The sequence below is a fragment of the Argiope bruennichi genome, chromosome 3 (assembly GCF_947563725.1).
Source record: "Argiope bruennichi chromosome 3, qqArgBrue1.1, whole genome shotgun sequence".
Classification (NCBI taxonomy): domain Eukaryota; kingdom Metazoa; phylum Arthropoda; class Arachnida; order Araneae; family Araneidae; genus Argiope; species Argiope bruennichi.
The window spans coordinates 17656127-17679903 of NC_079153.1; the positions used below are offsets into that span (position 1 = coordinate 17656127).

Below are 23777 nucleotides of genomic sequence, written 5' to 3' on the forward strand. Positions count from 1 at the left end.
TTTTTATAGAAAATAATACCTATCATATTTATTCTATTTTATACAAACACATGCTGAGCATTGCACTTTTCTAGGTTTAATTTGCACGAACGGTTTAAAGCAAACGAATCTTTCGTTTTGCGTTTTTTCAACGTGATGGTAACGCGCTGATAATGACTTATTTCTTCCCACGTACTCATAATTTTCTCATTAAAGTTAAATTTCGTTTTCATTCTGTGAGAAATAAATTGTTTAAAAATATAATTAAAATATATTCTTTTTTAAGAAACTTTATTAAAAATAGAAATTTAATTTATAGGTTAAAACATTGGTGTCAGTGAAAAGATTATTTTTTTGAGCTTTAAGTTATGTAAAAATCAATTTTGTGCCGTAATACTTAAGAAAACTAACGATGGAAAACGCAAAAGTTTCGCCTAATTTTTAATTAATTGAAATGTGCACATTCTCAACCTCTAATGTATCCATGTGACAAATTTGACAACTAAGTCGAATGGTTTGGATGTAGAGTGACAACACACACACACGCACGCACATCTTTATTATAATTATCGATAGAGAAATGAAGGGAAAAAGAGAAAGCAGCATTATTTATAAAATTTGTCATGTAACTATAAATAAATAATATGAGACAATCAAATTTAATTGCAGTGACTAGCACATTTATTCAGTTTCATGGTACAAGTGACATTAATAAGTCGATAAAAATGTAAAATAAGACTTGCTAAGTTAGACAACAAATAGTCAACCAGAACATTTGGAATGATAGCAAAATACAAAAATATTACCCATAATATTAAAAAGTAATAAGAATGCCTTCTAAATAGATTATTTTCAAAATAATAACTTAAAACATTTTAAAGGCAATTTTTAGTGGAATGCTATTTTATTTAAGTAAATACTGATCTTTAAATAAATCTTAACAAACATTTTATCATTTTTACTTCAAAATAAATTTAAAATGATTATTTGAAAAAACATGATTTGAATATCAACTCAGCAAGAAAACTCATTTATAGTAAAATCATTTTTGCAACTTAAAGATTGAAAATTTCAATCAGTAATAGTAAAGAACACCATAAAACCTTCATAATAAAGTTTAAAAAAATTAAAAATCCTTCTTTATATGATAAATAATAGCAGAAGGATAAAATTAAATTACAGGTTTGCACAAATCTGAACAAACAAGTACACTGAAATAAATTTCATCAAATACTTAAGAGGACTTACAAATACCAAAACTATATTTTTCTAATCTAAGTAATAAAAAATTACCTATAATTACACATATTTGTAAATAAGATTAACATCAACAAATATCATAAAAACATTAATATAAGATTCTTAAAGATTAGAGATCAATAAAAAACACAAATTTCGAAATCAAAAGTAACACTTTTGTTCGAATCAGAAATAAAATTAACACATATTATGTAACTAATCTCAATTCGTCTTTCAGTAGTGAAAAAAAATGTGGCAAATTAAAATTTAACGAATAAAATATTTGAGTTTCGTTAAACTTTTATGGCACAATAAAAACTGAGATAAGCCATACTTGATCCACTGTATCAACAAATTTAAACTGTATGTACACGACAATTATTTATCACTCTATTAAATAGATTAAATATATATGTACATACTCAGATAGAGATTTTAAATCACAGATAATGTAGAGCACACACATACAGTAATAGCTACACCTGAATAGCAACACTTAGTTAGTGTTTAGATATATCAAACAATCTGTACCAACAAACTACTAAAAAACTATCAAATAATTCAATACATTAAAAGAAATCATAGAAACATGATTAAAATAAAAATCAAAATATGTTGTAATTAATGGCTTCATTCAAATAACATGGTTTCAAATATTTCCAATATATATAAATCCTGATGGGGGGGGGGATACTTAATAGTTCATGGGGGAAAAATGTATATTGAGCAAAATAAATAATTCATTTAAATATAAGCAGTTAATAAAAGAATTATTTCTGAAATATATATTCCAAATATAACACACTCATAATTAAAATTCAAACATACAAATATTTCCAAGCAAAACAATTCCTTCATTTTTGAAATATAAAATTTCATTAATTCCAAACAGAAATCTACAGAAGCTTATTACTTTTTTTTTTTCTTAAAAAAAGTTCTACTGTGCTTTTATGTAATGAATTAAAAAATTTTGGTTAAGAACTAGCACTTTGAAAAATCATTTACAGTAAATTCCTAACTATCCAAACCAGTAAAAAAAAGTAATCTGTAACAAAATGAGGAATAATTTTACCGAGATTGGCATTAATATTTTATTTATTTTAAATGTATTCATACAGTGTATGATTTTATGTTTCATATAGATGAACACAATATTTTTATAGTTTGACTTCCTTTTTCTGTAATGTGTTTCTAAAATGTATGTAACAAACATTAAAAAATTATTGACCATCAGTATGTGATAAGAAAATATGAATAAGGGCTATTTTGGTAGGAGAGGAAAAAGAGAGTTTTTCTTGTCTGAAGAGGTTGAAAGTAACCATTTGTAAAATTTCATTAAAAAGAATCCTTATTTGGTCTTCCTATCCCTGAATTAAGAGTCTACTATATTATGAGCTATAAGCAGCTACCATAAATACTAACATTGTTTTTCAACAGTTCAAAGATTAATAATTAATTTACAAATTTAAAATGACTGGTTTAATCAATGAAAATACTTTTTCGATTTATAGGGAAAAAACAAACCTTTTTTAAAGATTTCCATAAGTAAACAAATAATTTATTTGAGAATTAAAGGAAATAGGGACAAATGTCTCTTGAATTTAGTGACTGCAACAACCAAATACATCTACAATGGAGTTTCTTAGGATCCATTTTTTTTCCATATTATATTTGAAAAATTTCATTATGTTAACAAATATCAGATTATCTGTCAGAATCGAAGATATTGAAAACTAATAATAATGAAATGCCTTTCATTATAAAAGAGTCCGAATCATTTAATGAAGTAAAAGGAAAGAAATCTAGGAACAAAAACTATTTAAATGACTTTGTTGGCACATAAATATTTCTATAAGGATCATATGCATAAAGAAATATATATGCATTTATTTCATAGTAGCAAAAAAATATTTCCCACCAGAAGCAAGTTACAATAAGGAATAAAACCAAAGTCGGTAGTTTTCCTTAATGGAATTTACCTAAAACAAGAAAATACCATAAAAGCTCCTAGATACATGCATAAATCAGACATTGCTTATTCTATGAATAAGTTCACACATATAAAAATAAATAAAAAAACATGATTTTAAAATATTAAGAATTTTTCTATTAAAACTTCTAACCAATTTATTTTTAAAAATGCTATTTAATTTAAGAATATACAAGGATAAATTCAAGAATGCTATAACAGTTCTTCAGCAGAAGTTGTAAAACCAAAACTTAATAATTTGGTTTACAAATAAAACAACAAGTGATTTTTAATAATCTAAGAGTAATAATAAATAAGAAATAAGCTTCTATGAATTTAAATATACATAAAAACAAACAATATCCAAGTAAAGTGAATTCAGACAATTCTCGATACTTATAAGACACTAGGTAGTACATGAAATGATTCTTTCATAAATACATTTGTTCTTTTTCAGGAATGCATAGTTATATCATACAATTGTGATGAAAGCAAACAAAAAAAATCACTTAAACGTGTTTTCAATTAATAAAATACTTTAAATAACAATATTTATATTCAGAAAGAAAGAGAGAAGAGGAAAATACTGCATATTTTCTATAAAAGTAATACTGAACTATAAATATCAAAAATACTGTAATCTCAAACAACAGTAACAGATAGGCTGTTTGAAAAACAAATTAAACACATGCATTTGAAGCAAGAAAAGGCATACTTCATTATTATTGTCAGTAAAACAAACAAACAAACTAAAAAAACAAACATGTGCATCTGATTTAAGATAGCATTTTTGATATGAAAGAAAGGAGCTATTGGGCAATAATACAAAAAAAATTTCCATATTTGATCCTAAAATATTTAAAAAATGTATAAACACTTAAAAAAAATCTCTCTTCACAGCATTTTATAGTAATAAAATACCCACTTCTTTGATTTCTTTTTTTTTTGTTGCATAAATATGTTTGAGGAATATGAAAAGAAAGTAAAATTACAAAAAGTAATTCATGAAAAGAATTTTTAATTATTTATTTCAAATTTCAAGCACTGTAAAAATATTAATTGTAAAATAACACAGCTCCTCTCATTTTCTAGTGAGCAGTGTTTTCAAAAGGGAAACATTAAAAATATAAAATTAATATAATCTTGCATAAAAAAAACTGCAAGATTATTATTTATGTGTATTGAAAGTGTTACTTTTCCCCTACTTTCAAGCATTTTTTTTTTATTTCTAAACAAATAAAAAAAGAACTTTCTAATTATATATGTCAATCAGTTACTGTAATGAACAGAATGATCACAAATGAGTTTGCTACTCCTGTTTTAGCAATAGAGGTTCAGACAAAATAAAGATCATCTAGCTGTCGAGAAGAGATTCCTTTGTAATAATTATAATTTTCTAATAATTATTGCCAAAGTTATATATTAATTTTAAATCATTAAATAAGTAATATAATGATATAAGAAAGAGTCTTAAAATTAGAAAATACATGAATTTCCATACAATTAAGTTATAAGGCCATTGCAAATAAATTCAGTTAAGAAATGTATCCTATTTACAGCATTTGTATAATATGATTGTTAAAATAATGTTGAAAAAATTCAGTTTTTCAAAATTATCTGATAATTATTTTCAGGCAATTTACTTTTAATTTTAATTGCCTTAACCCTTACTATTCCATAACCCTTACTATTCCTCGCCAAAACCCTTACTATTCCATAACTTCATATATTCAAGAGATTTTTAAAAAATTATAATAAATATGTGTCATGGATTAGTCATAGATAGAGTACACAATAATAGTTTTGTGCACTTCTGCTAAAATAAAATGTCAAATCATTTGATCAAAAATCGCAGCTAAAATACACGATTATTGAAATATGTAAACAAATAAAAAAAAATGGAACAATAGTTCCAAAAACAATCTCAAGGACATGGCTGGCATTTTAGATATAGAACAAGTACAAAACAGAATAGATGTAATCGTATATATTTACACCACACACATACAAACATACATACATAAAAGGAATAGCTATTCTGCAAACTTATTTAAAAGCTATGACTTCAACTATTTTGCACTGGAAATCCTTGCAGCTACATAATGGCTCATTATCAAAGGTATCACAATGTTCAGTTCTTCCATACAGCAGATTATCATCTAGCAAAAGACCTTGGCCATTCCTAAAATAAATAAATAAATTTGTTTACTAAATAAATCATTGATACAAAAAAACAAAAACACATATGGCATATCAATAAAAATAAATTATGTATATATCTACAAACACATATTTGTAAGTTAATAGGTCATTGCACATGAGATTCATTGCAGTGGAAAATAAGGGGGAATATATAACAAAAATTAGTTTTTGAATTCCAATGGGAACAGTTACAGTTAATGAAATGCTTTATGTCCCAATTTAATGAAAGAAATCTAACAAAACATATTCTTTGAATTAATTTTAGGTCAATTCCCACAATTAACAGTTGTAAAACTTAATCTTCTGTCACTTTAATAAACCAGGATATAACCAAAATTCAATTCTACTTTGAGGATGCAATAATTGCCTTTATAATCAAGGAGAAGATTTATATGGATTTCTTGATGATCCTTTCTGATTAAAATAAATTTTAAAATACCAAAATTAAACAAAATAAGATTTTTCACTAAAATAAAATTTAAAAAAACCTGACAAACAGCATAAATGAATTAATTTAAGAATGGTATTGTTATTTTTTCATTTATAACATTTTTATTAAAAAAATATTAGTCTTTCATACTGTTCACAGAATCTCAAGGTAAATGTTACAACACTTCAAAAGTGTGCAGGGCACCTTTACTGAACATAATACTTAGTTAACTTTTAATCAATAACTTTTTTTGTGGTACATAACTAAATAAATAAAACAAAACAAAAAATATGCATGGATAGAGATACGTAAAAAAATAATTTTTAAAAAGAGCAATTAAAAAAATTAAGTAAGAAAGAAAGCCAAATCAATTAGAAAAAAAATCATCTCATGTATATCCCCCACAGTTAAATAATATAGTACTGAATGAACATTAAGTATGGCCCTGTTGAAAGTTCTATTAAATTGATTATTTCCATATGCAATCGATATAAAAATTAAAAAAACTGTTCTCTAGAATGTTTTAATGGAACACGAGCACATTCAAAAGAAATCTTACCCAGCACCAACATTTATCATGCGATTATCTGCAGCCATGAATAATTTAGCAGAATGAGGCACATCTGAGCCACTTTCACTGCCCACCCAAGGATACTTCTTCACTTCTGGAACTATTGTAAACAGAAATGTCTCCCCAGTGCCGAAGTATGTATGCCTCTTATTTTCCCCATCACATGAGTTTCTGGCATTCCAAGATGTAGAGCAATAAGCGCCAAACACCTAAAAAAAGAAAAAGATAAATATGCATAAACTAGACATTTTAAGAAAAAATTTAAAAAAATTATGTAAAATACAATTTATAAACCGCAAATAATTGCAGGCTTTTGTTACGAATATTTTTTTAAAGTAAATATAGGTTGAATCAAGCCTCAACACTCATCAAGCAATTTTGCTGAAGACATTTAGCCACTTAACAGTTTCACCATAATTTACTACAATTTTTGTTAATCCCCTTAGAATAAGCTCAAGTGATATCTATATCAAATGGTTTCTGGAAATTTATGCTTCTCCTTTCCATATATTATACCATTACTATTGGTCCCTTGGTACCATTGTTATACCATTTTTCCTCTGGTACCTTATAAATGTGGTATATTTTATAAATGTATAAATGTGGGCAGACACTGATTGAGCATCAAACAGGGTCGCCACTTAAATCTGGACAAAAAATTTCCTATGTTTTCCTCATTTTTTCCCTATACATATATTCAAGATGAGAGGAAATGCACAAATAGCATGTACGTTCTATGGTTTTAAGGAGTGGAAAATGCAAAGAAAGGAAGCAACAATTTAAAATTATATGAAATAACATATTAAAAGAAGATTTACATTTACATACAGAAGGGGAAAAAAAAAAACTAATTTTATCTTTATTATCTAGAATTTAGCAAGACAAAATTTATATATTAAGGGGGAGGGATGTTTTCCTCACATGCTCTTTAACTGCAAGTTACACAAAATCAAGGTGTAATAGAACACAAAACATATTGCAAAGCAAGGTTACTTTCTTTTATTTATTAATTTTTGCCAATTCAAGCATTTGGGCATCAATTTCTGCTGATTTTTCAGCCATTAGCTCTATGGAACTAATAGAGCCATTGTTGAAAGTTAATGAAGAAGGATTGCACTTAATATTTTAAATAAAAAGTGGTTACAATTTTGTAAAATTTAGAAGATTGGATAAACCACATATTAACATTTTTAAAAGTGCTATGATATCACAGGACTAGTTTTTATTGAAAAGGCAATGCACATTATAAAAAGAACTTAAGACAATTACAATAGATAGCTTTAATGTCAAAGAGTCATGGACATGAAAATATAACTAAGCAGTTTAACTAATAAGCAATTGAATTAAATATAACTAATATCTTTGGTGAAACAACTGGTCGCCAAAGGTAACTAATTATTCATATAAATTATTTGTATTCTTTAGAGATAATCTCAGTATTTTTTTCAACGATAAGAAAACTTAATCATAATTACTAAAATTACCTCATCATTCATGGCTTTTATAACCAGAATCGTAGGTTCATATGAGCCAACAGCCATATAAAAAGCAGTAAGGCAAACTCCATGTTCATTTGATGAATAGATCACTTCAGGTTGCAACATGGAGACTCTTATAGGGATCCAGCTCCAAATGATACTCATCTATATAAAAACCTGATATTTTAATTACACAATTCAATAATAAAGTTTTTAAATCAGACTATGACATATAACAAGTATTTAAATAATTTTTTTTAAATCTTCTAATTCTAATTGAACAAAATGTTTGAATTTTACTGAATCAAATTTATAAAAAAGTTTATAATTAAAGCATTTGACTTCACATGAATTGATACTGAACATTAAATATATGACATTTTAATATTTTATTTATTGATCATTTAATTAATTTTCAGTCCGCCCCTCTCCAAATAAACATCAGTGAAAAAAATTTCATTTTGAATACAAAAGGGAACTAAGAAAAAAACTTTGAGAAAAAAAAATATTATAATGAGAAAAATTTATTTTCTGAAGAAACAAAATAATAATAATAATAAAAAAAAGACATATAATTTTTACATATGCAATGTATTTTATTTCACATTTTAATTTCCTATATTTTGAGACAAAATGAATAACTATTTGTTTTATTCTTACTAATATTTTAGGCAACTCGCAAAGATTCTTAAAATATTTTCTTTTTATTGCAGAAAATTATTTTTTTAAATATATAAAAAATGTTCAAGCAAAGATCAAACAATATAAATAATTTTGTTCTGTTCAATAATCTGGTACTGAATGATTACAATTTATGAAGGAAAAATCATTTAAAAACATTTTTTTTCCATCTCATCTTGATTAATGTAATTAACTATGTTGATCACATGCACTGAAGAGCCAGAAAAACTGGTATAGCAGATCATATTCAAATAATGGGGGTGTTCAACCAATCAGCGTAACTCAATGCGGTCAACAGTGTGTATATAAGACAACATGTATCCGAGGAGGCTATTACATCGATTCTTGCTGTTACAATGGCAGGTTATCAAAATTTAAGTGATTTTCAACGGACACTGATCGTTGGCAAACAAGAGATAGGCACAGCATTTCTGAAGCAGCTGTAAAATTTGGATTTTTATGCATGACCATTTCAAGGGTGTACCACGAACATCAGATTTCCAGTAAAATTTCAAATATCAGATAGCGGTACAGCTGAAAAAAGCTGTCGGGATCATCGAAAAAAGCTGTTTAGCTGTCGGGATCATCGACAGCTAAAAAGAATTGTTCTAGAATCGTTCAAAAAGAATCGTGACAGCTAAAAGATAGACATTTAAAACTTCCTCAAATTGTTGAGGATTTGAATGCAGGTCCATCAACAAGAGTCAGCGTACTCAAAACCAGTATAAGGGATTGTGCAACATACACTAATTGATATGTGTTTTCGCAGCCGCAGATCATCTAGTGTACCATTGTTGGCTCAGCTGAACAAAGCTCTGCGACTTGCTTGGGCTCGCCAACACTGTCATTGGATCCTTAATGATTAGAAAATGTTGTCTGGTCTGACGAGTCACATTTTCAATTGTATCAGGCGGATGACCATGTATGGGTGTGGAAAACCCCAATGAATCCATGGATCCTTCATGCCTACTAAGAACTGATGGAAGTCCTGTGATGGTATGGGGCGTGTGCAGTTGGCATGAAATGGAATCGTTGATATATCTAGACTCGACCATAACAGGTCAGCAGTGTGTTAACATCCTTTCTGACCACTTGCATTCATTTATATTGTGTGCATCCCGGTGGATGTCGACTATTCCAACAGGATAATGCGCCACATAACAGGTCTACAGTAGCTATCAAGTAACTTGAGGAGCAGTCTTCTGAATTTTGTTCCCTATCTTGGCTACCTAATTTCCCTGACATGAACATTATCGAGCATATCTAGGATGTTTTGCAACGTGCTGTCTTTAGGATCTCCACCACCTCGCATTCCTATGGCTTTGTGGACTTCCCTGCAGGAATCCTGGTATTAACTGTCTACAGAATATCTTCACAAATTAGTTGAATCCATCCCATGTCATGTTGCAGCACTTCTGTGTACTCGTGGGGGCCTCTACATGATATTAGATTGGTGTATCAGTTTTTCTGGCATTTCAGTGTATACTGCATTTAAAAATGCGAGTTTTGTTTTCCTGTATTCAGTATAAAATACTTTCATGGATGGCATGCATATGTATGTGAAAGGCAAGGTTTGTGTGAAATATCTACACACATATATACATTTCAACACAAATAGAATAGCAAAAATAAATAAATATTTACTATTTTCATTATTTTACCATTTAGGGCCAATAAAACAAAAGATTTCTTTTATTAATGTTTATTAATTCTGTCTGAAAGTTCCAGTTTCAACAATTTACAGTCAAATATCGCTTAATGAGCACCTTATATAGGAAGCAAAGCAAAATTTTAAAAAGTGACTTGTTTAATGCAACATCGTGGACTGAATTGTATCAATCTATGTCGAACACTTGTTTGAAGCATGCTTTCGAATCTACTTCGAACAAGTTTTTGCAAGATAGGGTTATTGAACAGGACTACGAGGAGTTTGTATAAATGCGTATGAAAGTTTAATCCCCGATTTTATCTCTGGTCAAGATTATGGGGTTAGGGATAGATAGTCATGACATTGATGGACACGTGGAAGAATGCAGCCAGAAATACAAAAGAACTTATGGAGCTTCATTCTGTGTCAGAGCAAAAAGCTGTGGATGCGATTTAATCAGGAGAGGAAGAAACTCTAGACCCAATAGTTCAATAATGGTAATGCAAAATGCAAGGGAAATTACTGCATCATATGTTGAGAAGTATTACTCTAATAAGGCAGTAATTATGTTTCTTACAAATTCATTTAATGATAATGTTGTATATCGTTTTCATCAAATTTTAAAGCACAGCAAAGAAAAAAAAAGTCTTTAAAAAATTTTCTTGTAAAAATATATGCATTATAAATATTAAATTACATTATTATAAAATTGTATGAATATTTTTTTCAGAAAGGAACATGACCTATTTTCCTATGGAAAAAATAGTTTTGCATGAGATTTAGTTATAATAATGTCCCATTTTTTAAAGCAACACTAGGGCTGTTTTTGGGATGGACCTCATAGTTTTGAAATGCAGCCAGATAACGAGGACAACACCCAAGTTGGCACCCCCTCTCCAAACCTCTACACCACACCAGTAAGAGAACGTTTGGAACACAAAGATTTAATGTGCACCAGACCTGCTTACATGACTGCTCTTCGGTGGAATCGAGTCTCGAATCTGAAGCCCTCCAGTTCCGAAGCCGAGACCTTACTATTAGGCCACTGCGGCCCAGTTTCGCATTAGGAATAAGATTTGCAATTACTCATAATTATGCTTGTTAAGCCGTTGCTCTACTGTATTTAGCCTCTTCAAAGAGTATAGCCTTTAAGCAGATATTTGAAATTTTTATTTATTCTCAGGTGAATATATGAGTAAGAAAATTTACGTCATCCAAAAATCCAGGTTTCTGCTAGCTTTTAGAATGATATATAATAAAATTTTTAATACATAATTGACAACTATTTCATTTGAAGCAATTCATAAGGGGGAAAAACAGAGCAAGGGCTGCCATTTTTTACTTTTGTTAAAATTAAAATTTCACCAATTATATCATCCAATAATGACTAATTGGCAAAGAAAAAAAAATCTTGAAAAGGCAGTTAAAAAAATGAAAAAAAAAAAAAAAAAAAAAATGTAAGCATTTCATTTATTACCTGTTCAGCTGAAAGGATGCTTGATTTAAAATTGCCTAAAGCAACAACACCCACAGATCTTGTTCGAGATAAAGAATCTAATCTCAACTGTAAAAAAAAAAAAAAAAAACATATAAGCAATCCAATATTAAAAGGATATGAGTCTATGAGTCTAAGATATATAGATCCTTATTTACATTCCTAAAATTAGTTAAAGACATCTCGATTAAAATCAAAATAAACTTCGAAAAATAGTAAAAAAACTTTTAATATCATGACATTTGCACAATTTTGATAGGACACTGGTGGCTGATAATAGAGCATCACGATTTAATGCATCATTTTCAAAAAAAATATTATACTTTTATAAATTATAATTATAATAATTATATATTATAATAGCATAAAAAATTATTAAACTTTTTTAAATCTACACATTTCCTTAGAGTTGTAATGTGAGGTTAAAAAGTGGAGGAATAATTGAGATGTTATACTTTTTATCTGACTTTACGGAAAATAAGAAGAGTTCACATGGCAGTTCATTATCTGACTTGAAAACAGTCTTAACATTAGCATAGCAAATCTAAGTCAAATATCAGTTTGCAATTAAAAAAAATCTGACCTTCCATTAAAAGAATTTCTAAAATATTAATTATTTAAAATCCTTTTTACATTGATTCCAAATTACCATTATGACTGATTTCGACAGCTATATTCATTAATCACAATAAGATTAGAAATGTATAGCTAGTCTGATGATTTTAAATAAGTTGTAAGTCATGCTTATAGAAATTAATAAAAGAAATAAGAATGCATGGAGAAAAAAAATATTCATCAAATAAAATATGTTCAATAAATAAACTGTTAATATTTTACCTTTATGCAATAATTTTATGACATCATTGTGTTTTGCAATACATATTAGTTAAAAGATGAAAATCAGCACTTTTAAAGAGAGTGATAGCTTGATTAATTTATATGAATTGAAGTTTGCAATTTTATACAAATATAAGAAGAGCTAATAAACACTTTTTTACTTACAATCTTCCAAAACAAGTATTTCAATAAATATTATATTTTGACAACATATGTAAATAGAGAATATATATATTTACATCAGATGTACACATTTACGATATTCACAGAATCAAATGACTTTAAAAGCTGTTCCTTTAGTTTTAAATTAATATAAATATCCATGGAGATGTTCAAAAAGATATGAGATGGAATGAAATAAGACCTTATATCTTTTTTACAACAACGGTTTTCTAATGACTTACAGGAATAGTAAGAGACAATTAAATAAAAAACATTGATATTAAAATGCATTTATTTTTCATTTTTAATTAAATGCTTCATAACAAATTAATGTGAAGAACAAATAAAGCAGGCTGATGATACAGAGATTTTTTTCTTTGACAAAGAAATCTCACCAAGTATAGGTAACTTTCTTTTGAAATTAACAAACATTTAATTCAAAAACTTTTACAGAATGATGAAATTCAGCAGTTACCTCCCGAATAACAGGTTGGGCAGATGAATTCACTTGCAAATGGTATGCTGATTGTGAAGAGGGTAATCTGTCAGCTGACATGGATCGTTCAGACAAATTAGCTTGACTTTTCAAAGTCATCTGAACTTTAAGGAGCTGCTGGTTTACTATTTTCTCACTGAAGCCTCGTATGCCATATGCAATCTAAAGGCAATTGAGATTTCATTTAAATAAGTTTCATGTGATTCATAAGTAGAAACATGAAATCAATATTCAAATTCATTCTACAATAATCCATAAAATATCAATTTTGTGATATAATCTTTAGTAATATATTTTAACCAAATGTTAGCAATCCATTAAAGGAAGGAAATAAAAAGGAAGGAAGGAATCCACATGGAAATTAAACTAAAAGATAACACAAAGAGCACATGGATAACAGTCTGCATAAAATATTGTTAACCAATTATTCAATCATCATATTAATGTGTAGACATGATGTTTTGCATCAGGAGTACAATGAGAAAAATTATCAATTACAGCTTTCTATCAAAAATTATCAATTTTGATAGAAATAGAATTGATAATCTTTTTCAAAAATTATCAATTTTGATAGAAATAGAATTGATAATCTTTTTCAAAAATAATCTTTTTCAAAAATTATCAATTACAGCTAATATAATTCTTCTGGTTTATGATCAAAGCATAAAAAGACACTGTAAATGTTTGAAAAGTGTAAAACAGAGAAATATAAAATTTTAAAACTTGCTTTTCATCTTTAAAAGTATTACAAAAGCAAAAATTAATTAAACATAGAATTAAAAAAATTATGCATCCAATAGCAAAAATATGAGATCAGATTATCGACTTATCATTAAATTTTATAATTAAACCTAATTTGTAAGCATTAGTAGCTAACAATAACTTAAGATAACAAAAAAGAAAAATTATTAAGAATAACTTTTGAAAGAACAATTGATTTCAAATTTCAAAAATCATTAATTGAGTTTTGAATATTATTTAAAATCAGGGGTATATGAAAATATTTTTAAACCTACAGCAAAAATTGTTTCTACTTTATTGTTCTTTTCATAAAAGTATATTTTGACTTTAAAGAAGAGCAAATATTCAATATAGCTTTCTGCTACTTTACTTATATTGATCAAATATCTCAAATTTTATTTTTACTTTATCAAAAAACAGTTTTTATAAAAGCAGAGAAGCTTAGCTTAAAATGTCTATATATGAAGAATAAATACAATAACTATCAAATGAAACATATGGAAGGCTTCGAAAACACATTTAGAATTGATATAATTTTCAAGTTCATTTGTTATTGTTGATATAACATATCCACAAAATAAGATCAAACAAAATTAACAGTTTACAGCTACAAATGAGCAAGTTATAGCAATTTAATCCTTAAATTATAAATATATAAATAATAAATTCACCTTAAAAACTTTTTCTATAGGCACTGGTATATTTTGAAAAAAATCTAGCAACTTCTGCAAACTTCCAAGATCATCACTGTCAACTTTATCTACAGAATACATATCAAGTGATATTAATATAAAAAGCATTAATAATTATAAATTAAAAATCAAACATAAATCTGAAATATTTTAATATTTATATATTGACAAAATGGTTATAAAGCAATTTTGTACAGAAGCCAAATTACAAATTACTCGAAAAAAACAAAGAATATTGAAAATGAAATTTATAACATTTTTATTATGGTAATGTAAACATGATAAAAGTTGAAACATAAAAACAGAACAGTAAGTACAAATTAAGACTTTATACATAATTATGAAAATGGTTAACAATCCATTCAATTTTTATATTTAAATATTATACACACAGAAATACTTACATGGATCACATCGCTATGAATAAAAAAAAAATTAATTTATAGCAAAGAATATATAATGCATTGATTCAAAAATAATCATAAAAGTGAAATAATATTTTTAAAAATAAGGAATAAAATATTTTTAATTTCAATTTTTTAATTAAGAGAAAAAATAAATCTTTTAATAAAATGTAAAAAATTAAAAGAAATAATTTATAAATAGATAGCTGATCCATACCTGTGAAAAAGAAATTTTATATAAAATGATATATTTAAATATGGATATGTGATTGTAGAGTAAATGAAGGAGCATTTTAGTATTAAATTATTCTTTAACTAATTATAGTTGAATCTCCATATATTGAACATCATGCATTACAAACCTCTATACATCGATTGTCTTTTAAAGAATCTTGATCTTTAAAGAAAATAAATTTCTGCACACAAATTTTTAATTCTGTACAAAAATATAAATTTTTGCACAAACATTTACTTATATCTGATGCAGTCAAAAAGCACCATAGATTTTGATCATTAGGAGCAACATAAAATTAAGAAAAACAGGAACTTTTCAACCATTCTTATTCCAATATAAATTCAAGGAAGTCTGGATGTGACTAATGTTAGCTTTATTTCCTTCTTAATTAATACAATTAATAAATTACAATCCATGGATAAAAGAATAATTAAAAATATGAGATTTTCTTATCAGTACAAAAAAGTATTAAGTACTTGATTACTGTATCAGAAAAGAATATATTTTAAATCATGATTAAGTACACTGACCAAAATATGGGAGATTTAAGCCTCAATAAAAAGTATTTCATTTAAATTAAATATGAATAAAAAATGAATACATACCTGCATTTTTATGATAAAGAATGAGTAATGCAATAACAATGCGGTAAAGGCCCTTCTTTTTATCAACCAAAAAGCAATCTACTACTCGTACCTATAAATAAAATCCAGCATTCAACAATATATAAATTCCAAGTCATTTAAAAACAGTGGAATTTGAATACTATTATAGAAATTTTAGCTTATTTTTCTTTATTTGCTGTGAAATTGCTGAAATCTTTGACTTCTAAAAATTAGATGCAGGTATACAAAAGGAAATTATCCCCAAAACATCCATTTTAAGTTGTAATTAATGCTGGGTTTTTCCAAAAATAATAACATTAATCTGATATCTCAAAGCATGGTAAATTATACATGCATATATAGAGTTTACAATAGTAAATTTATAAAAATGGCACCTGATTCAGATTCATCAGTTCACCTATATCCAATTATTGCAATCATTGTGTTTATTTTTCATCAAAATTTGGTAAGGCACATCAACATATTTCATATATTTACAACCTATAAGTGTTTATAATATTTAAGAATATTGAAAGCAACAACAACAAAAACTACAAAAAATATATAAAAAAAGTACATAATTTAAAATTTTAAAAAGAAGTTGTATATGAAATGATCAAAAGAAATGCATTACAATATTTTTTATTTTATTTTTGGACCAAATTGTGATAGGAAACACCCCCAAAATACAATTTTAGCTGTTTCACAATGTACAAATAAAACAACTATAATTATACATTTTTCAAATATTCATTACAGCATTCAAAGCAATTTGCTTCATGTAAAAAATTGCAATAAATAAATAAAAAATGCATGCTCAAATGCTATTTGAAATAGTGAACCAGGGAAAAATAGTGATAGCTTTCTAAGGACATAAGTGCATTTAATCAATATAACATCAAGATGAAGTTATTGGGAATCCTTAATGTTTCCTAGACCAAAATTTCTATTTATTCTAAATACAGCTAAATAAAATAAAAATAGCTAATTAAACTGGTTTAAAAATATCAGAGCAATCAAACAAACAAACAAAAATAGTATTAGCATCTCATACAATATAAATACTGTTTTCTGTTCAAAAATATTATTTTAAGAATAATAACAGATATTTAATGAATGATTTCATTTCACAATGTGCATAAGAAAAGAAAAAAACTCTTTAAAATAAAATAAAATAATTAAAAAAATTAATATACTTTCAATTTATTTTAAATGTAGATATACATTTCCATTATCATGTTTCGAAAAAAAAAATTCAGATTAAAATATTTAGCATATATCATTATTGTAAGAAGGAAACAGTAAATAGTAGACATAATTTTGGACACAATAATAAAAAAAATACAATGGTATGAGAATATGAAAAAGAAATGGAATTATTATCAATTTATTACTTTTCAATATAAGTGCCATTTATATTGTGACTGGATCAGTTTGAAAAATCTGATCTCATAGAATGCTGTTGGCGTGTACGAGGTCATCACACACATAGGAGGTAAAGATTTGGTTTGGAAGTTTTGGAGCATCCATTACAGAGCCCTGGAATTGACATCCTCAGAATTTCTTCCATTTTAATACATTTAGAGATTCATCAGCAGTCAAAACTTTTACTTTGATGATGATTTCATACTGGTCAATGGCATTCTTTGAGGCAGAGATTTTCAAATTGATCCAACACTGACACAAATGTCTCGACAAGACTGACAATAATGCCAAAAAGCTGTAAATTGATAATACTTTTATTTCTGTACCATATTGTCAAACATTGCAAATTTCATCTTTAGGGACAAAGGTATGAATGTTACTTGCTGATAACCCATCATACTTTTATAAATAATCATCATGTACTTAGAAGAAATTAAAACAAAAATTTACAAAATAAACAAAAATTTCTTACTTTCAATAACTATCAGATGAAAAGATGAATGTCACGGTAACAGTAGGTAAAAGGCTACTTTCAAAATGCTCAAGCTTCACTTAATCATTAATATATATGGCAGTTATATAAATTTCTGAGCTTCAAAACTAAGAATATACATTAATATAACAAATACATTAGCATAAAAATAAAATTAAAATAAGAATATAGAAAAAGTTAGATTACCAAGTGAGGAAATGGCAAACCCTTAAATATCCATGATAGCCAATTTTGGAACATACTCTCCAAATCTTCATGTTCTTTTAATTCTTTCTCAAGTTGAGTGTATGCATTTTTCTGAAAATAACACAATATAAAGTTGATAAAACTGAGCATAAATAAGAATTAAAATAAAATAAAAAAGCATGTAAGTAACAACAGATACAAATAATCATGTAAAAAGATGAATAAAGAGAATGGGATAAAAACAGAAGAGATTCAAATATTAAAAAGCAACGTTCATCAAAATTAAAATTCTCAGTGCTGTATAACTGTAAATTAAGAATTTTTCTGAAAACAAATGAAGATAAAATTAAAAGAGCTGAAGATAAAATTTATAAGAAAAGAAAGAAAAGAAAACACAATTGTGAACAGAATTTATTAAAACCGCAACTAATATATATCAGTCATCTCGGAGAACCAGCTGGTTCATAGGAATATTGGTTACATTTTATTTCAAAAAATTGCTTCAATATAAGTTCATGTCCATGATTTTACCAAATTTTTTGCCATTATTTTAATTGTCTTACTTTTATTTATTATAAACATGAACCTATATAATGGAAATAATCCTTTAAAATAATAGCGCTAATAAAAATATAAATATCCGGTTTATCTTCTTAAATTTGCGATAAAGTAAACATTTTTTTTAATTTGCTGTTTAAACTGAATAGTTACTAAAGAGAATTCTTCTGCTTTAGCTTTCACAAATGAAAGAAAACCACATGCTTAAATATTTGATGAAACAATGGAAGAAAACTGAATTTCAGGGCAACAATGTAATCTATTATTTGAAACTAAAGAAACAAATATTTTTTTTTTAAATTTCAAAATTTCAGAAAAAAAAATTGCATGACTAGTAAATTGGTATAGTAAAAAAATAATTATTAAATTTTAAAAAGGGTATAAAATTTATTTTTATACAATAATATTTTTAGAAGTAATAGTGAAATACCTTGAAATTCCACTTAATTTTTTTATTAATCAAAATTCTAATTAAAATTCTTTACTAGCTGCATTGGGGTGCACATTTTCACCTTTCAAGGAATGTATGTGGCAAATTTGCTAACTGTAGGTCAAACAGCTGACTGTGGAGCACCAACACACAATTGCCAGTATTGAAAATGCATCAATCTGTAGCAGGAGAGAGGGTGGCAGATGTGAATACAGCCATGGAAGATTTGTGTTAAAATTTTGAATTATGTTTACTAGTTCCTCTTATATTTGTATGAAACTGCAAATTTTAACTCATAAGTAATCAAGCTGTCATTCTCATTAAAAATGTTGATTTTAGTGATTATATATAATATATTTATATATATATATATATATTATTAGAAGAATTAGAAATAACTATATAATATTTTTCAAAAACATGAGATGTAGAAGCAAAAAAAAAAAAAAAAATATTTCAATATAATCCAAGAAACCTGCACACTTCTAAAGCATGTATTGCACAAGATGTTAATTAATGCTTAGTAAAAAGCTGAATAAATATCTTCCAAAATTTATTTATCCTTTCCAAGATATCTTGTTTTATAGTAAACAGTACAACTGATAAATTTGCTAGAAATGATTTCTACACCATCAAAATTTAAAGATTAAGAGTTAAAAAGCAGACTCCTTTCCATATTATATATCAACAAATAATATCTAAAAAAAAAAAAAAAATCAATATGTGAGGCTAGATTTTTAAAGCCAATACAGTTTTTTTTTTTTTTTTTTTTAATGTTAGGAGTTTGAAAATAATAAGTAATTCACTTTTTCATGTCAATAAAGAAGCACTTACTGCATATTTCTTGCAAAGTTTCATGACTAGATAGGCTGAAGCAGAATGATCAGACTTGGTTTGCGAGATGTAGTTTTGCCTGTCTGACAGCAATTTCATGATGCATGAAAAGGCCATTTCTTCGGACATATAATGTAAAAAAACACAGACTAATGGGTACAATATAGGGCAGTAAGTAATATCAGGTTTTGCTTGGCGAATAACCTGCAAAATTGTTTCAGCATTTTTCTTTCCATCTGTGTTCAGGTAATAGCGAATGCAATAAGCAGGGTCTACAAAAGATGGCAGACTAGATGGAAAGTAGTTATCTCCATCATCACCTAAATAGAAAAAATTAGAACTGTCATATGCATTGACAATTTCATAACCAACAAAAGAATAAAAAACTTCTCAAATTATTTATGATCAATTGATTGTACAAGTGCAGTATATAATTTAGACTATACTTAATAAATTTTCTTTTACAATTTATTTATACAGATATAGTATGACATAATGTTACTAATTCAGAATATGCCCTATTTTTTAAAAACAATTAATATTCTTTTGTTGTAAGAATGAGAAGTAAAATATAAGCAACTTTTAATAGGTAAATAAAATAAAAAAGATGTCTGCAGGGTGAGATAAAAGGAATATAATCACTTAAGGCACATTAAAATTATATATATCTCCTTTAATATATATATATATATATATATATATATATATATATATATATATATATATATATATATATATATATATATATATTAAAGGAGAAATAAAACATGATGTGAAAAAAAAATGACACCAAGGTTCACTAATAAATATTAATTCTTCTTTATAACATTTCCATTTCTGAGTTTTTCCAGACTCTTTATATTCTTTTCTGTTTTCAATAGTATAATTTTAATATGCCTTAAGTGATTATATTCCATTTATATCAGTCTGCAAACATCTTTTTTATTTTATTTGCTTAATAAAAATTGCTTATATTTTTTTAAAAACAAAATTAAACTTATTAATTCTCCTTCAACTAGTCAGTATTTCTTTAGTTGAGATTTATATACTTCTATATAATAAAAAAATTCTAGAAGATTTGCTATAAGCAGTGAAAATTTTTTTATCAAACTTATTTCTCCTTACGTGCAGATATTTATATTCAATTTTAAGAGCAAGCAAAGCTTACATAATCAAACAATAATAAAACAGAGTTTCCTTAGGACATAATAATAAAAAATAAACACTTCCTATTACAAACAAAGATAACATTACAATTTTAAATTGAAAATTAATTCCAAATACAAAACACATATATTTTCAAATTTACTGAAATATTTTAGCAGAAAACTCACGATTTACATACCCTTTAAGGGTTCTTTAAAAAAATCATATAAATAGAGTATTCATATGAATTATAAAATTTTTTAAAATCAACTAGTGATATAATAGTATCAATTATTCAGCATCTTTTTAGGTTATAAATACTTAATAACAATAAAAAAAATCATATTAAAAATTGATAATCACAAATTCTGATACTGATAAGAAAACTAAATAAATTGTAAAACTTTCATGATGTACATTAAATATTAGTAATAATAAAAAAAAAGATTAAAAATTCCAATTTTCAAATATTATTAACTTTATAAACATAAAATTACAAAAAAAAATCATATTTAAAAAATATAATGCAACACAAATTTGATCAAAGATAAATTACCAAACAGTTCTTTGACTAGCTCATTATAAATATCAACATGACATTCTCCAGAAACTTGATTGCAAAGTGTTTCCCACAAATTTTTCCGAATTGGGTGATCAACAGTCCATTGATTAGTTCTCACTATCTCTTTTACCTATAAAAAATATTTGCTCATTAGTAGAAAACCTTAAAATGTATGAAAAATTTTTGTATGAAAATCTATATATTTGAAAGCACAGGCACTCAAAAATATAATAAATAATAAAAATAATAGAGTACAAATCATATGAATACTTTTCTCAAAATTAAATAAGCTTTTCAATGCTTCAAGTTTGCTTAATGCGAACATATATTCAATATCTAGATATTTGTACCTTTTTAAATAAAGTACAGAATAAGCCATAATAAAAAGAATTAAAAAAAAGGAAACAAAAAATAGTAACAAGCAAGTATTTCCTTATTTATGCAGTGTTGCAAACCCAAATACGATTACAATTTCAAAGAATGCCATATTATACTTCCCAGCATGTTGGATATACCTGACACTTTCTTCAGATAGCTTAAGCATAGTTGCATTTTAATTGAGATCAAGTAAATTTTTTTTAAAACACAGATATTAATTCAATTCTTATGCTTTGTTCAACATTATATAACTGTAACATAACATATATTAACTGTATTCAAATTTACTAGATTTCATATATTTTGTACAACAAATTCATAATACCTGTTTAATATCAGAAGCACTAGTAATACTTGAAACATCAGAAGCAGAGTATATAATATCTTGTGAAACAGAACAGAGCCGTTCAATTTGCTTTGCATTGACAAATTTTGTGTTGAGGCTATGAGATGGCATTGTTTTCAGATATGACAGTAAAATTTCATCTGTAACAATTAAATATGTATAAATAAAATACCAAGACTTAGAAACCTTAAACAAAACATATCTTTTAGTTTTTAAAGAATAAGATATGTATATTATTTAAAATAATTAAAAATTCATTTAGAAAAAAATAAATAAAAGAGAAAAAAATATAAATTTTTTAATTTTACATAGAAATTTACAACATTACAAGTAAGTAATGATACATATATAGCATTCATTAATTAATAAAGTATTCGTGGCAAATAAATAACTTATTATAAAATAAAATTTGTGGAACTATTATATCAAATTTTTAAAGTGAGAAATTTTTGAAAGTTAAATAAAAATGAATGATAAAAGTCCACATTTCAAATAATTACTGAATACCTACTAAAACTTTTGAAATCCTATATGTTATTTATAGAAATGAAAAAAAAAAATGATTCATTTATAGAACTAAAAGAATAAATTATATATATATAAATATTCAATAAATAAGATAATAAAATAATTTTAGTCTTTATTATATATGCATTTAAAAGAAGATTAAGGAGGGAGGGTATTTTCCATTGCACTCAAGTTTACCATGTACAACTTAACATAGGAAAAAAAAAAAAAATTAAATTATTAGAAAATAAAATTCTTAATTTAATGTATACTAATAATAAACTGTAATTCATTTGATAGGTTTAATATGCCTTATCAAAGAAGGAAAAGGGGAAAAAAAGCTACAGAACAGAAATGCACCGGAAGAATCGCAGAATAAATATTTTAATCTTCTTTTTAAGAATGGCATAGCAATCGTAGAAGGAAAACACAGACACAAATATATATCAGTTTTTAATTTAAATTTTTATTGTTTTTATTACTTAAATAGCATTCAATTTAAAAGCATGTTTAAAATTTTTTTTGAAAATTATAATTTAAATAACAGTGTCATTAAAAATTAGAAAGTTAATATTAATTCAATAAAACTTATTAAAATAACTCTTGGCCAATTAGTTTTGGAAAGTTGAAACAATTCCTTTTATTTCTAAGAATGTCAAGAGAGTTTTTCATAAAATAGGATAGTTTATACAAAAAATAAATAGCAGAAAAGTAATTTTTCTTTAAAAAAAATTGAATTAAATTTAATCACGAGTATGTTTATCTCTATTGCATCAAAATAATTACAAGTTTTGTTTCCCGTTTAAATAAATGCAAACGTTTGTATTAGTATAAAAATTCACAACGTATTTAAAATGTTGCAGAGTGTTACCGTATCCAGACTTCTATGTAATGAACAAATGCTTTTTTCTCATTTGATATTTTTGAAATCGGAACCTCCTGGAAAGCATTTGAGGGTAGTTTTGTTTACAAAGAATGACTGACAGACAGCAGGATGGTGTTGCCATTCTAGTGAAAGAATAATTATATTCAAATACTAATAATACTA

General features: G+C 26.1%; 1 protein-coding gene across 1 annotated transcript; it reads right to left on the reverse strand.

Annotated features, from left to right (window-relative positions):
* Window positions 1-637: 637 nt before the first annotated feature.
* LOC129963217 (GTPase-activating protein skywalker-like) lies at window positions 638-23709 on the reverse strand. The gene is made up of 12 exons (XM_056077405.1): window positions 23601-23709; window positions 22202-22362; window positions 21493-21628; window positions 19791-20110; window positions 17969-18079; window positions 15865-15955; window positions 14600-14688; window positions 13167-13349; window positions 11675-11761; window positions 7875-8033; window positions 6379-6599; window positions 638-5369 (listed from the first exon to the last, which is right to left on the reverse strand). Exons 2-12 carry the CDS (start codon window positions 22331-22333, stop codon window positions 5234-5236), a joined length of 1665 nt encoding a protein of 554 aa, XP_055933380.1. The 5' UTR covers window positions 22334-22362; window positions 23601-23709; the 3' UTR covers window positions 638-5233.
* Window positions 23710-23777: the final 68 nt, after the last annotated feature.